Source organism: Diuraphis noxia, unplaced genomic scaffold (assembly GCF_037042655.1).
Source record: "Diuraphis noxia isolate RWA-SAM2 unplaced genomic scaffold, SU_Dnox_SAM2 contig0004, whole genome shotgun sequence".
NCBI classification, from domain to species: domain Eukaryota; kingdom Metazoa; phylum Arthropoda; class Insecta; order Hemiptera; family Aphididae; genus Diuraphis; species Diuraphis noxia.
The window spans coordinates 14745524-14763026 of record NW_028301714.1 but is presented as its reverse complement, the minus strand read 5'-3'; the positions used below and the strand labels follow the sequence as shown (position 1 = coordinate 14763026).

The window sequence follows — 17503 nt, the reverse complement described above, 5'->3', positions numbered from 1 at the left end:
AATTAAGCTCACACATCGATGTGTTTTTTATGTTTTATGCTTAATCGTAATGCGAGAAAGGCACAGAAAAGTAGGTGTTTAAAATATTAATCTTGTTTTACTTAAGAAATCATTTTTTTTTTCGAAGAAGATCAGACTTTTTTTCAAATCGACCGATATGAATCGCGCACAAAAGAGCACACTGTATATAACGTAACACTTATTTATATACTTTTCGGAAGTCCGTTGTTCGACTTGCCATATTATTATAACATAAATTGCTATCATAATTTTTTTCCGACATGAAGGTGTTCAAATTTTTACAGGCCTAGAAGTCCCCAGCTGTAGTATGGTTGTGGTGTAGAGACCGGTAGGGGGGGGGGGGGCACCCTAACCTCGAGGTCTATCCGGCGGCACAGGAATGTGCGCAGTCACACGGCACATATTAAAATGCGAGGGAGAAAACATCAACAACCGTAATAATAATAATAATGATAACAATAATATATTATAATAAAAATAGTAGCTTGAAACGGCGATATAAAAATGATTAATAATATTATAATATCACGTAGGAACGCGCCTCGCCAACCATACGAGTCGCCGCGACCGACGGGTGGGGTGGCGGCGGCGGCTGAGGCCAATTGGCCTAATTGGGCTTCCGGGAGAGTCGCAAATCACACCGGTCAACGTGCACACACGGTTCACAGCAGCGACGCGTATTCCGACGCCGCCGGCCTTTGAGTGCGCCGTCGCCCGCGATTGCAGATAATAATAATAATAATAATAATAATAATAGTATAATAATAATAATAATAATATCATACTCGCGGCGTAGACTCGACGCTGCCCCGGGGCCCTTGTGTTGCGCTCGACCGTCCCGACACGCACCATGTCCTGCACCGTCACGTCCGTCGCTTACGCCGCGATAGCGTTGATCGCCGTCTCGATCGTTTTCAACACACACGCCGGTAAGCGTATACCTATAATATTATTAAAAAAGTTTCTAAACTATATTACAACAACATAATACATTATATTATTATTGTATAGTATTTTATATTGAACCTATTTTTCGTTTTATTTCACGTTCGTCGTATTTGAAGAGGATTATGGCACTATATAGGTACATGCTCGAGGGAGAGAGGCAGAACTTTATACCAACTTTTTGAGCATTATACCTATTAGAAGTATTATACAAATATATATATATTTATATTTTTTAATTAATTTTATCGGGAGAACGATGATAAATTTATTGTGTTGCCAATATATTATTTCAATGGAGTGAAAAAAACAATCCGCTTACAAAATTCTGGGCTAAGAGGGGTTCTATAGTGTTTTTTTCGAAACTTTTTTTCTTCAAATATTCCTAATAGGTTTTCAATAATGGCACATGTTTTAAGCTAGAAATTATTCTGATACGAGTTATATAAAGAATGAGAAAGCAAAAAGGTCTGTGTTTTTGAACAAACCTTAAAAATTCTCTCCTGTAAAATAAGATATTTTGACATTGAACCTTTTTACTCTCAGTCCACGAAATGTGTTTTTAGAATTTTTCGTTAGAATATAATAATAATATATTAATATCACAAGTCGAAAACTTCTCTACGAAAATATGCAAATTGATAAATTCAAGAGAGACATAATAGTTGTTCACTTGGTCTGGCGTACAAATATTTTAAAATTTTAAATACGACATCGTGTGTTCATGACTATAATACAATATACACTGGGTACCTATAAATTGTTTTGGCGTAATGGAGGTGTTAGAGGCAAGAAACAACAATTTTTGAATAAAAACTTACCCAGGGCAAATGGGTAGTCTGTTGAGCATTATATTTCGTATTATAGTTTTATTTAAGCTTTATCCATAACTATATATTATGTCATAACATTACCTCATCTTATTTTATTTCTTTGCATCTTTATTCTCTATATGGCTAAATAGTATATATATTTTGCATAAAGACATAATTTGCATAGAAGATAGTAATTTCCTTTTTGTGTTGCTCATTATTAATATTATTATCATATAGGAGATAAAATAACTATTAGGCATGTATGGTTTTCTTGTGTTAATAAAGATATAAAATGTAAACAATTGTGACTTTTATAAATTTGGGAATAAATATTTGTATGATGGGTAAGTATTGTTTCTCATTATATATAGAGTGCGGTATCCATTTTTTCGTTTTCCCATTAGATAAATACATTAACTTTATCGGGAAAACGAAATACACAATGTTACGCCTTAAAAAGACTAAATATTATAGCTGCTTTTGATGTATATTTTAATATACTAAAGTTAAGTTTTTTTCTATAAATTTACCTCTATATTAAGTTTACTATAGTAATTAAATTATTTTTATGATTATTATGTACTTCATGAATTAAACTGAGAATAAATCGAATATTTTAATTTGTATAAGATAATTATATTAAAATGGAATATAATAAATATGTTGACACAAGTTTTTATAGAATTCCAATAGACATTGTACATTTCAATAATGTTCACCCAATCGTCACGGATTTAATCAATAAAAAAATATAATAGATATGAATAAATAGGATATAGAACATATAGAATAAGTTATTTAATTTAATAATCAAGCTATTCAAAAAAATAATAACTACAATCAGGCCTTGATAACAAAAAATAAGATTCTATAACTATATCGATGTGAATATTTGCATTTTTGTTTCTATAGTCAAGGCAGAAACTGAGATACGGTGTTATGTATGCAACAGTCATAATGACACGGATTGTGCTCAAGAAATACTTCCAGATCGTTTTAAAACCGATTGTTCAAAATTAAATATAGGTGTTTCGGAGAATAGTCGCAAAAATTATACCCTCTGCAGAAAGATCATACAAACAATCGAGCCGGAGGTCAACGGATGTAAGTATTAATTGCCAGACTCCTACATCGGACCTTATTTCATGAAGGGGATATAATATTATATTGCTTAAATTAAAATTAAAGTGATAATAGCGAAATAACGAATTGCAATGTTAAAAAGGATACTATTCTGAAATGAATACATAGGGTTAATCAACATTCCAAATGTGAATAGTTATAGGTATAATTTTTAGTTGTAGGTGCCCTGTTCTAACTATTTATTTCGACATAATAATTGTTAAATGTTAATACACCAATTTTTATAAAAACTCTATTTAATTAAATGTTTTTAAATAAATATAATAAATAATAGTAATATTTTTATATTTAAATTAGCTATTTTATACGGCTCCTCCCAATATCGAATGTTTAAGATTATTGATATAACACACATTTTTAAAGACACGTGATTTTGAAATTAGATATTAAAACGCTTATTTTGTAATCTAATAATAAAATGTTAACAGCTTGGAAGTTAGCCAACGACGTAAAACCAACACAAATAATTCATAGTTCATATATAACATTTTTACAGTGGAATCGTTTTTAAAATCGTTCTACAAGATCTTAATATATTGTGTTAAGTAAAACTAAATTAAATAAATAGTATATTAAACTAAATATACTAAATATACTATATATTTAATTAATGGCCTAATTATTTTTACTTTTATATAGTAGGTTGTAGGTAGGTTAGGTTGTATGTGCAATGATTCTTTTAAAGGTAAACATTTATTTTATTGAAATGTTACAATATATAGGTAAGATAATTAGTAACCTACAAATTAAAAAAAATTAAATTTTAACTTTTTTGAATTGCAACATATTTTTTAGTTATATATTTTTATAGGCTAAATAGAATATTATTTTTTTTTTTTGAGATTTTGAATACCATACAAATACATTCATCGGTACGATCAGAATCTAAATTAAAATTTTTAACTTAAGTTAGTTAGTTATATAACTTTCAGTGCCGTAACTAGGCATTGGCAAGGTGGGCGGTGGCCAAGGGCGCAGTTTAAAATGATCGCGCTAGGGGCGCAATTTTTATTTCATATAAATACTAAAAATGCATTATTAATTTATAACATTGGTTGCCAAGGGCGCACATAAAGCTAGTTACGGCACTGATAACTTTTAACTTATAATTAGGCATTTCAATTTTATATGTTTGATGGACTGGAATCACTCTAGTGGCGCCGATGGCTGTTTCATATGGCATTGCATAAAAATAATTACTGAGATAGGTACCACCACTACTTTTTTCTCAAATAGACAGTCTAACTAAAATATGAGATACCAAACAATCATCAATTACTTAAATCCAAATAAATATAACTTATGCATATTAGAGTTTCTAGACCATAGTATCAACTATCAGTATAAAAACTTGAAAGACATAGTGCACAGGAGGATCCAGTGGCGTAACTGATTAAAAAACTAATGTAGAAAAATAATTTACTCTCCAAAATCAAAAATATATTCATTTCCTAATTGTTTTGATTTTACACTAGTCTTAGAACTTATTTTATGGCTTAGAAACAAATCGTAGGAACTCTTTTCTTTAAGTAATATTAAGTAGGTGAATAAGAGTTCATAAAAAAAGGTGCTATAAAATGTTTGGAAAAAGTAATGTGATGATAATCCTGTAATCATAATTCATAAAATAATATTGAATTGGGTTATTTTTGTAACCAAGAAAATTCGATAATGTTTACAATACGTCAACCATATAGGTTATATTTTAAAATTTGGGGAGAAATATATTAAATTATTATGAAAATACTGAATTGACTGCTCCGTTGCTAAAGGAGGATGAGGCAAGTGATTCCCATAATTATGTAACATAAGTACTTACAAAATATTGATTCACCTAAAGTTTTCAACTCATCAAAAATTCAAATATATATTTTTAAATTATTAACTGCTCGTTTAGAATAAATACGGGTTTTACAAATTGAAATTCTCAGAAAAACATTTTTAGTTTGAAATATGAAATTAAAAATGTTTACCATCAACCGAAAACGTAAATACCTCAGTGTTAAAGATAAAAAAAAATAATAAGGAATTTATTTTGTTTATAAATGTTAGGTAATAAAATTCAAAAGGTATTTTTAAAAACATTAAAACTTTTCGAAAAAATGAATCAGCCTATTTATATAAATCTTTCAAAAATTGGCTATACTAAGTTACTATTTAAATGATTGGATACTTTATAAGTTATAACTTTAATATTTGTATTAGGTAGTAGGTATACGTGCACTTTTAACGTTTATCATTAATGCATTATAATTTATAGATACAAATATTAAAAATATATTATTTAGCTTTGCAAATCATAACTAATCGCAGTCCTTAAATGATAGATTAAATAATATTAATCGTCATAGGTGTCATACAATTTAATATATTATTAATGATATAGGTGGTATAGATTACGGGAAGGTAGTTTATTAATCTGAGCTATGTGATTTTTTTTATTTATATAATTTTCAATTTCAAATATTTTTTTCATTTATCGCATAGTAAAACACTTGTAAGCAACTAAAAAAAAAATAGAAATAATTTATATTTTTGTAAAACGTTATGTTAACAACACTCGTTTTAAATGAAATTAATTTTATGTTATACTTAAATACTCGACAAGCCTATGATATTCAACACACTTGGCTGACGTTATTTAAATTATTAAAGAGGGAGTCTGAACTCTGAATTGAGTGCACTGACACTTCAACAGTCAACACTTATTGTAATACGGCCTGTTGTAGCACGTGGCTACTATACATAAAAGGTAAAGTTTATTATCGTGTATCTGAAAGTCAAAACCCAAAGTCTTCTCTTTCTTTTAGCTCTTTACGACTGTATTATATAATACTTTATTGTAACTTTGTTCGTATATGGTTATATTTTATTTGTACTAACGTTTTTCTTACGTGGTTGTAATGTAAACATATGAATTTTAAGATATTATTCAAATAACATTTATAATATAACTTATAATATAATTCATATTAGAGAATGGGCTTGACAAAAAAAAAAAAAATAAATAAATATCTATGCATGGTAATTTTTATTAAGCCTTATATTATTGGCCTTAATTCAAAATATTTTGAAAAAAGAGTAGGTACACAAAATATTTCTATTATTTAATCATTATTAATGGATAATTTTAATAATAATAATTTTATTTATTTGATGATACTAATCTTTGTTTTTTTTTTTTGCTACAGTGCCATCAGATAAAAATCGGATCATTAGGACATGTGGCTGGGACGCTTCAAATTACAATAATAAATGTTACCATCGATCCGGATTTGGTGGTAAACAGGACGTGTGCACTTGTATGACAGATTATTGTAACTCAGCGCAAAAGACATACATAGCTTTTGCCACTGTAGTGGCAGCAACATTCGCTATCCTTATTTTGTAGAAACGAGAATATTTTTCTCAAACTCGAGATAAAAATTTCTGATTTGAGCATGGAGCCATGGATACATGTATTTTTTATTACTGTTAAGAAGTCTTTGAATAAAACCAGCATCTGGTACCTCCATGACAAAAAATAAACTTTGAAAATAAAAAACACTGTTTTTATTAGTTGAAACTTTTATAGAATACAATATTATAAGTTAGTTAGGGCATCTCACTATTTTTCTATATTAAAATATTTTATAAATATATGTTTTCATAGTGTGCAAAGTATTATACTATATAGTCTATAATAAAAATTACAACGTATAATATAGGTAACAATTATAATACAATTATGATTCATGACAAAAGAGTTGTAAAATTGTCTATTGTACATTAAACATACCATGATGAATATTTAAGTTTAAATTCTTATTTCAAACATCTTAATTTCCAGCGTAAAAATGTAAATCTTAAAACTGAAAACAAATTGTGTATCATAGTGTTAATTTATGTAGTATTTAAATACAACTTTCTAGATCTCTAGTGTGTTAAAAATAATAAGTAGATATATATAGTAATATATATATTAGAATAGTTGTATATTTGTATGCATATTCCTACGCAATTAGATTTTTTTTTAAATGTTTTGTTTGATAACATTCTAAGTATGGTAATATATATCTCATTGAGAGAAATTACTTGTATGAAATCAATTTTAAGTGATTAGACCATTATAAAACAACGTGATAAACTGTAATAATATTTAACTTTTTTTTGTTAGTTCTATAAAAAATAAGCAAATCAATTAGGTCGATTATATAATGGCACATATATATATTTTAATAAATATTTATTGTGTCAAAAAAAAAAAAAAAAACAGGAATAATATCAGTTCAAATGTCTTTAAAGCCTAAAGAGCTTCATAAATCATAATAGTTGTATTTTTACCAATGCAATGAGATTTCGGAGAATTAATTGTTGTTTTTACAAAAAAAAACGAGTGACGAGTTCTATATTTTAAAATGTAATTATACGACATTTTATTCCTATATTGGGCATTCACGTAGGTGAATAATTATTTATACACATAATAATTGTTCTATAGAACTTGACAGTTTACATTATAAAGGAAATAATATAACATAAGTAAACTAATTTGTCCTCATTATCGTGAATTAGTACTTTATATTTTATACTTCACAATACAAATTACATAAAATGAAGTCCATACATATATGACTATTTAGTATTTATTATTTATAATTATTATATTATACTACTTGGCCGGGTTAGCGATGTAATAATGTATTAAAGACATTTGATAAAGTGAACTGTAGAATAATAAATAATAACATGATCGAAATGCTTCGGAAGAGAGAAGTATGAAAAGAACCAAAAAAAAGAAACAAAAACAAAACAATAACAAACAACGATGTTTGAAAACGCACGTTGGGCAAGCCAAGGTCGGTTAGTGGTAGGTGTACGCAGAATAGTTTTTAGAGAGGTGCGTGAGACTGTGAGAGTCAGTTATAACCATTGGCGGTTTGCTGACACTTGTCGTTCGATCCCGTAACGGCAGCAACTATAATATCAGTAGTTAATTAAAATATTATTGTTTATGACGTATAAACCTGAATAATAATTGTGTTTTAATAATAATATTCACCCGAAGAGAAAAAAATCACAAATATGAAATTAACTGCTTCGATATCGTTATGTTTCATCGCCCTGTTTGGGTCAAGTAAGTATTTTTTTATTTGTTCCTCCGTTCTATGTTAATTCACTGTTTTTTATGCCATCTTCCGCTGTGATTGTGAATTTTGCAAATCCGCAAACAAGGATTTAATTTTTAAACTAGATAGGCTGGTTTCGTTTCTACTTGCGTTTTAACCGCGGACATTGACTATATGCTGTGCTCTAGACTTTCACCGAATCTGATATTACAACTACACAGCGGGAAGTATAAGTACTAGGTGCTTATATGTTTTATGTAACATACGCCATACAGCACCTACATAATACACTAAATTCACATCGTTAAAATATCCATCTGCTTATTTATGAGTCTGTGTCCTGAGACCAACAAATATTGTATAGGTATTATCAGTGGCGTCCGCAGAGGGAGGCTAACGGGCTGAAGCTCCCCCACATTGCCCCCATAAGTTTTACTTTAAAAAAAATGTATCAAACTTCAACTGTCGTCAGCTATAGTAAGCAAGACGAAAATTAATAAACGTCTTACCAGAATAAATTCATTTCTAAAAAAACATTGATTTGCATATCAATTTTCCTAAAAAAATTTGTAATTTTTTGGTAAAAGTATAAACTACTTGTATGAATGACCTGTATTGAATTTTCAAGCCTTAGCTATACAAATTTAATATATCATAAATTTTAATCTACAATTAATTAATTTTTCTGGTTTTGTCAAAAATTGAACTATAAATGCCTATAAAAACTAATCGTGCCTATATGTGTCATTAATATTTTTAGATAACTAGGTATAGTAAAACCTTGTATTACATTTTAAAGCTTTTTGACCAAACGAATAATTTTTTATTGACATTTTTAGAAAAAAAAACCAAGGTTACTAAACAATTTTTCATTTATTTTTGTTTTCCCGATTGTTTTAAAAAATACTGAGAATTTTCAATTTTGACCTCTCAAATTTTAAACTAAATCCAATTTGCTTCCAAAAACCCCTATCGAGGTTTATGATTAGAGCATTTTTTCTACTAGAAAAGTTGAGAATTTGAAGTTGTACAAACATTTTCAAATACCTCACCTAAACGTCTACAATCATTAGAATGGACAAAATAAAAATAAAATAGTAATTAATTTTCAAGCCTCCCCCCCCCATTGAAAAATCCTACGTACGTCACTGGGTATTATACCTACGCACTTATATGTAAAACTGCAATGTGTAGTACAAGTTTATAGTCATTTAAAACATTAAAACAAATTGGGATGTATAATCTAAAGATTAAGTAAGTAAAGAAATTGCAGTCTGCAGATGATATTCCTATATCTACTAGGTAATAAATAATATTTAATTGTGTTGGGCTGTGTATTTGTATTCATTTTTTGTTTACAAATTATTTTTTTAAACGTAAAAGCATAAATATATTTTTATTTTTTGGGTTAGTAGTAGGGTAACTATCAAAATAAATCAAATTATGTTGTATTTTTTTTAACAAAATTTGAACACGAATATGATTTGTACTATTTGAAATACTGTAAGTGCATTCAAAACTGAATTTTTGAAAGTTTTATAGTGCATAAAATTCACAGATCTACTAGGTATAGTAAAACATCTGGTATACGGTAGTTGGTAGAAGTTATGATGTCTATATGTTATAATAGTAAACATACAACATATGTGTAGTGTACTATAATAGGTATACAGAACTTCAAACTAAATACATTCGTGACATCTAAATGAAGACTTTAATGAGCATATTTTTATTCATTTACCTACTTGAAAAAAAAATCATCAGTGAACCATGTCCCCCCTGGAAAATGAATTCCCACTAACACAATTTCACTGTTATAGCACCCGTGACGACAAGGACTTTCCGAAGGTTATGAAAATTTCAACGCTAATTATTACAATAATTATAAAAATGTTGTTATTGTTTGTTTCATTAATTTTTACGGTATTATTGACGTAAACTGGTAATATTATTACAGAATTTTATTTTTTATTTTTGTGGGAAATGTTATAATCTAAATATAGTTGTTGGTCAATTTGACGTGTTATTCAGTAATTCGACTAATGCGTAAAAAAAAATATAATTTAAAATTGTAAAAATTAGCAAGCCCTATTATGAAACGTAATGTGAGATATTTAAACAGTAGGTATATTATGTATACTTCTACAAAAATTACTTGAAAGGCTTCGGTAAACTGCGATCATTGTTAAAAAAAAGGTCGTATCGCAGTATTATACATATATGCCTAATATTATACCGTTGTATGCGAATATGAATGTCAAAACAACATCATTTAAATATATTAAAGTATAATAAGGATTAATGAATATTTTTTAGTAAAAAAAATTTATACAGAAATAAATAATTTTAATATTCGAACACAGATTAAATATAATAGGTACACCTAAACATAATGTTATGTTATATTGTTATAACTGTTATAAGTTATAAAGCGGTAACATTTATCACGAATACACAATTATTGAAAAATGTAATACCTGATTTAGCTCGTTAATTCGAATGTAGTTTTTATGTGTATTTGCATACTATACACCAATAGACCAATATGCATAATTATATTACTGTATACCTACTATACCTAACTGTTTTTCCTTGAATCAAAAAAACAAAAATCATATACATTTGTAAATTGATACGATAGTATCAAAAACCATATCTTTAAACTAGCGTAGTATAACAGTAGTTTTATGTTATTTCTGTTATTGCATGGTATGTAAAACAAAAATTTTACCATTAATAAATTATAATTGAGTCTCGTTTATCTCAAATAAGGTAATTTTTGCACAAACAATTTCCGCTTCTATTCAATGATTGTCAATTGATTTGTATGATTTGTAAATAAAATAATATGACTTTTTGTTCAAGTTACTGGTATAGTATATTCTATAATATAGGGCATAGGCACTTTTAGTGTATATTTCAATATGTTTCGTAGTTTTTTAAATATAGCAATGCAATGTAAGTGAGGAGTATTTGGCCTTTAGATATTATAGAGATTCTATACTAAAGAAAATATTTTTACAAAAACCCTATACCCCCTTTGCCTCACCACGTATAAGATTTCTGGATACGCCACTGGGTCATGCTATAGTTGTGACTTGAGCAGCGGAAACGAAAATCGAGCTTTTTTGTCAGAAACAGTGTATAGTGCATACATCCATTTGAACATCGTTTTACGTTTACTGTAAATTTTAAAATAATTTACGATTACGATGTTTAAAATTTATATACGTTTTATGGGTTAGTTTTAATGTTTTATTTCATTTGTTTGACAAAGGGGTGGATGGGTGATATATTAAATATTTATCTATGCACATTAAAATAATTAAATTCCTCTGTTTCTTTTTATTGTAATGAAAATAAAATCAAAATGACTGTATGGTGCACATTAATAAAAAGTTATGTTAAAATTTAAAAAAAAAATAATGATTTTAGTTAGTCAATATCTGTAAAGGTATTGTCTAAAATATTAAATATATAGGTAATTATTTTTTAAGTACAAAGTAGGTATATTATTATTACCTGGAATTTAATACATTTTGCTACTATAAGAGGAATATTTATATGAATTATATATATCATATATATTGATTTATATACAAGCTTCGCTAATATAGCTGAACACATAGTTTGTTTATATTATATTGTTTTATAACGTGATGATAATGATGTATATCAATAACTATGGAAAGCACATTATGTATATTTCAATACATAAATATTAAATACATATACTATTAAAAGTAAAATTGTCATTAACGTAAATATTTTACATTTTGAATACACGTCACACGAGTTTATTAAAAAGAACCTGCAGTTTATACAACAATACAATTATTAAACAGTTATTTAATTTATAAATTATAAGACATATTTTGATACTTTTAGTGTATCCGGGCTTTACTTATCATAATATTATATTCAATGAAGGTATTATAGGGATAAATTATAACTCATATTATCATTTAAACAACTACTGTAAGATAAATAATTTTGCAATTATAAGTTACCTATCGTAGATCATATTTCATATTTCAAATAATAATTGAAAAAATACAATAAAACATGTTTCTCATTGACGAAAAATTAACAAGTCCATTTAAATTTTAAAATAATAGACCATTAGGTGTATTGTTATACGCATACAAAGATTATCAAATATAATAATCTTGTATTATTGCGTGGGTTTGGTTAAAATAGTTAAACATATTCGCATATATATATATATATATATATATATATTAGGTATATCGTACTTTATATGTAAACATATGGTAGACTAGTAACCTTGAAATATAATAATAATTATGTATTTTTTCATGTATTATATGTATATGTTTGCAAAGTAAAAGATTAGTCACTAAAGTCATTACTATTTACTTATTAGTTATTATACTATCGTTATAACAACACTGCCATTATCGCATGATTATTAAAATAAATAATAAGAGTTTAACATCCGAAATAAATTCCATGGAATATATAAAATAATATAATAGCAGATCATAGATTTCGACAACTGTTCTTAATATTTTAAATTTTTGGACATTTTTAAGTGGAAAACGTAGTATAAGTTTCTTGAAATTGGTACCTATAATTATTTATTATTAATCGATATGAATTATGGATTGTGGATACATTACAAAAATATAAAAAATGTATTTTGAATCATTATTATATATTTAAAAAAATGGATTTATATATTTTAGGCCATACTCATCATGCTATACACGACTTTAATGTATGTAGGTAACTATGTAAGACAAAGATGAATGACACATATTTTATTCAACTAAACTCAAGGGGGCAGATGCCAGACAATATAAGGGGAGACTAATGTTGGGTTGAAGAAAATTAATATCTAAAAGAGAAATCTATAATTGGGCAGCTAATTTTCAAGGATTCCAGTGATACTCATTTTAGAGCACAAGGATATACATATATATTATTATGTAGGGTTGATTTATTACGTAGATATGATATTTTTTAATGTAATTTTAATGTAAGATTATCAAAGTAAAAAAATTAATATGTATATGTTATGTGTCTTTCTACTTAAATGCACAAATTCCATTAAATTGCTTACACATTAAATATGAAAATTATTAATATTAATATCATATACAGAGTGATCTATTTAACGTAAGACACTTATTATTTCGAAAAGTTTTAACTTTTTAATCTTTTTTTTTTTGGAAATGTTGACTTTAAACCAAATCTACATATAATATTAATATTCCTAAAATTTTCACATTTTTTGTTATGTGATAAAATATGAATCAACTTTGGATTTTTAAATGGCAAGACCTGCAATGTTTAATACCAATAAATTATAAAACTATTTTTTTTAAGAACTTCTGCGTTTGAATTTTTTGTTTTGATTCAATATATTTTTAGATAATATATTCAATTCAAAATACGATATAGGAGAAGCTTTTTGTGTTTATTTACACTTCTTAATCTTTTTAATTTTTGGCCAATCATACAAATCAATAATCTTAAAATTAGAGTAATACACTTAGAGTAAACACTTTTTACATTACACACATAGATATTAGATAATAAAGACATGAAAAAGGATATGTCATCTTATCGTTTTATCTTATTATTTATTATTAGTATGAAAATATAAATATTTATTTTATTATTTTATATGAAAAATGTTAGACTCTTATAACATTTGATACTTAAAAAATAAAAATTTGAAAAATGTTAGTAGTTTTTGAAATAATGAGTGTTACGTTAAATGGATAACCCTGTATGTATGATGCACATTCCATAAGTAGAGGTATATATCATAATATAATGTTATGAATTATATTCCAAAAACCCAAAATATTTATCGAAATCGTGATCAAAGACAAAATATTATATAAAATCATAATAGCTATTTTTAAAACCTATAACGAATGGTAACCCTATATGGTATACCAAAAAAATATTTGATTTTCGATATTATAGAAACAAAATTATATTTTATTTTAATTATCAACCTTATACATTTTTCAATTTTTCTTTCGTTTAATTGTAATGTTTGATTATCAGGCGCTGGTCTAAAATGCTACACTTGTGGCTGGTGGAACAAAAATTGTGGTGATCCATTTATGAAAGATGATTATCTTTTAGTTGAATGTAATACTAGAACAATTAATGATTTCAACCACGAATTAGGAAACACCCTAAATACAGCCAGTAATGCTCTACAAAATTTCGCAAATCAGGTGGGTTTCAACATCAATCAAAACAACAATTTTAATTTGCCAACCATCAGTGAAGATTCAGTTGGATGCACTAAAGTAGTACTTAAACGTATGTATTTTAGAATATTATATTATTATTAATGATGTTATTTATTCGTAATAATTATACACAAACTTATTTCTAAACTTTTATTTCATTTCAAAATATTTAGAATTTAGATAAATAATTTAATTAAAATTTTCTATATTTGAATAAATATGACATGTAAAGTTGTTTCAATTAATTTAAATTTATATTTTTTTTTAATGGCTTATTAGTAGAGTGAGGTCATCTGTAAAATATTTCATCACGGCTGTGTAAGCCTAATTATCACAAAAATAATTAATTATAATATTATTACACTTATTAAAATATTTCACTTATTAAATTAGGTACAGTTTTATTTTTAATTAGTAAACACTAATTATATCGGTTATTGCTAATGTTTTTTTTTACATAATTTTAATACATAAAAAATTATATTTTTGGCTTTATTTTTTTAAATGCCTAACAGCATTCATTTAAAAATTCATATTCTGAAGAAAAATTTTTTTCTGAAAACTTAAATGTTTAAATATCAGATTTCGAACTAATAAAATAGTAATAACTTTAACAACCTACTTTAACTAGGTATACTAATTTAGCTATACTATATTTATGTGAGTACCAAAATTCTGAGAAAAATATTCTGCTTTTAAATATGAAATAAAAAATGTATATTTATTAAAGAAGTAAAAATTTATAAATTATTATGTAAAAATAATAAATGTATGTATTTTTTTCAAAAACATTGTTTTATAATGACTACAGTTTAATACCTATTATGGGTAAATTTATTAACAATTCTATTTTAAAACGGTACATTACAGTAGGTATCTCAAAAATGAAAAATATATTAATGTATTAAAAATTACCTGTTCAACACACTACGACTTAGATAATATATTAATAAACATATACATATAACAGTATAAGTCATATAATCCTATAAATGTATAACTAATAAATTGCTATACTCAATCTAATGTAACATATATTTCTGTTTCCGGTACAAACACACACGTTTCACATATTCTGATATTCATATTATTATCATATAATGTAGACGGAGAAGATATTGTACGAGTGGCTCGAGGATGCGTTTATAACAAAGCAGACTTGTGCAGGGGAATGCAAAGACTTGACGACGAGCTGAAAACACTCAAATACTGTGGTTCGTGCGACGACGACGGATGTAACGGTTCTATGTCGTTAAAGTCTTCCGCGGTCGCTATAATTCTGACCACGGTGGCCACGTGTCTGTTTTACCAGTTACAGCACTAATACTGTAATAGAAACCCAAACGCAATACTGTTTTCACAAAGTTGAAAAGTGTACCTGAAACTATGTTCTGTAATTGTTCCGAACTTATTATAAATTTATTATAATACATGCGCATATATACTTGTTTAAATGTTTTCTCTACTTTTTACGCGTTGTATTAGTGTTCTTAAGAATATGTTTACATATATTATTTCAACGTAACACAATATATTATTATAGTTATTGAGTGTTTTTGTATTTTACGTAAAATGTAGGTAAATTATTTATGTTGGTACAAGATTTCATTTTCTTCAATTGTTTATACACTTAATAATATATTAAATTATAAATAGTTTTATAAGTTTAAGTAGCATAACATTGTATACCTTCTTGTTAGATTTGCTTAATATGTGTGTAAGTGGTGTATACTGACGATATTACGTTTATATAAATCTACTATATCTACCTATTGCACGAACTTAATTGTTTAATCTGTTTATAATTGTTATTCAAATAAAAAGTGATTAATAAAAATATTAAGTATTATGGCGAGTGTTTATATTTAAAATTCATTATAATTATATTTAAAAATTGATGATATATTATATAAAACTTTAAAAAAAAATGTCATATTCCTGAGAAATCTTAAGACTTAAGAGGTGACCATTATTTACACCATTCCACAACGGTTAGACGATTATAAATTTCACTGATTATACCTTTTCTACATCTACACAAACAAGTACGATTTGTATACCTTCCTAACTAAAAAATCATTTTTAATATGTTCAAATATACGTTAACTACATCAAAATTGTTTTTTCAGGAATTCAATTTAAAATTTAAATTTTAGGTTAAAATTAAACACATTTTTCAATTCGATTTAATGTCATTAATTAATTTTCTGGTTAATGCATCGGGACGCCTCGCCTGGAGGAAGTAAATTTCAGTTGTCCGTCATAATTTATTGCATATTCTTTGATTATCATGTAATTATTTGCAATTATTTTTCAAGTTTTTATCAATCATCAAATTAAAGTTGTATTTTTTTAAATCGTTTACATAAATATTACAATAACATAAGTTCCATATTTAAATAGTTTATATAATATTACATTTTTGTACTGCATATTTTGAGTGCATATTATTTGTTCTTTAAATTAATCTATATTAAGTGCATGCATACTTTGAAGTTTTTGATTTACCTATAAAAGTCTTCAGTCCTAGTTATGATATATATGTTAGCCTATACCTAAAATAATTTACCTATAAAATTGTTGAACTTATATTTGTATCTGGTTAGTCTATTGCAGCGTTTCTTATGGGGCCTACACACGATCAGTTTAACTGTGCAGTTTGTCATGTATGACGATATGTCTGAGCGATAAACTGAGAAAACTGTGCAGTTCTGGCGGATTTTTATGCAGGCTTTTGGCCTGCACGAGATAGTCTACTTTGCACCGATTAACGGCGCAGCTAAGGCCCACACACGATCAGTTTAATTGTGCAGTTTATCTATGAAATTAACTAAGTAAAAATTGTACCTTTATCTGAAGGTATGTAGGATACATTAAAGTGTGTTCCGCGAAGCTTAAGTAATCTTTTAAAAGTGTTTAAGAAAATTACTTAAAAATATCCATTATGGAAAATAATACTTGTATATTAAATAATAATGCATAAGTCATGAAGTCATCTGTAATAATCCATTAGCTAACTCTATATTTAATTATCTATATTTCTACTTAATATTATAATTAATATGCAAATAATCCTAAAAAACGATAAGAAGCTAAACAAAAGTAGAGGTCCCACGATAAAAGTGGACACCAGAAAGGGTTTCACGGATAAAAAAGCTTAAGAAACGCTGTTCTACTGTATTAAAATGCATTTAGGATTTAGGAATAAAACATGATAAAGTATAAAATAGCC

At 26.7% G+C, this 17503-nt stretch overlaps 2 protein-coding genes across 2 annotated transcripts; both read left to right on the top strand.

Moving 5' to 3' along the window:
- Positions 1 to 688: 688 nt before the first annotated feature.
- LOC107162551 (uncharacterized) lies at positions 689 to 6713 on the top strand. Its single transcript, XM_015509504.2, has 3 exons — positions 689 to 950; positions 2694 to 2885; positions 6116 to 6713. Exons 1-3 carry the CDS (start codon positions 872 to 874, stop codon positions 6313 to 6315), a joined length of 471 nt encoding a protein of 156 aa, XP_015364990.2. The 5' UTR covers positions 689 to 871; the 3' UTR covers positions 6316 to 6713.
- A 1106-nt stretch (positions 6714 to 7819) lies between these two features.
- Positions 7820 to 16120, top strand: LOC107162536 (uncharacterized). The gene is made up of 3 exons (XM_089227346.1): positions 7820 to 8040; positions 14078 to 14341; positions 15378 to 16120. The coding sequence occupies exons 1-3, from the start codon at positions 7989 to 7991 to the stop codon at positions 15593 to 15595; spliced, it is 534 nt and encodes a 177-aa protein (XP_089083472.1). The 5' UTR covers positions 7820 to 7988; the 3' UTR covers positions 15596 to 16120.
- Positions 16121 to 17503: the final 1383 nt, after the last annotated feature.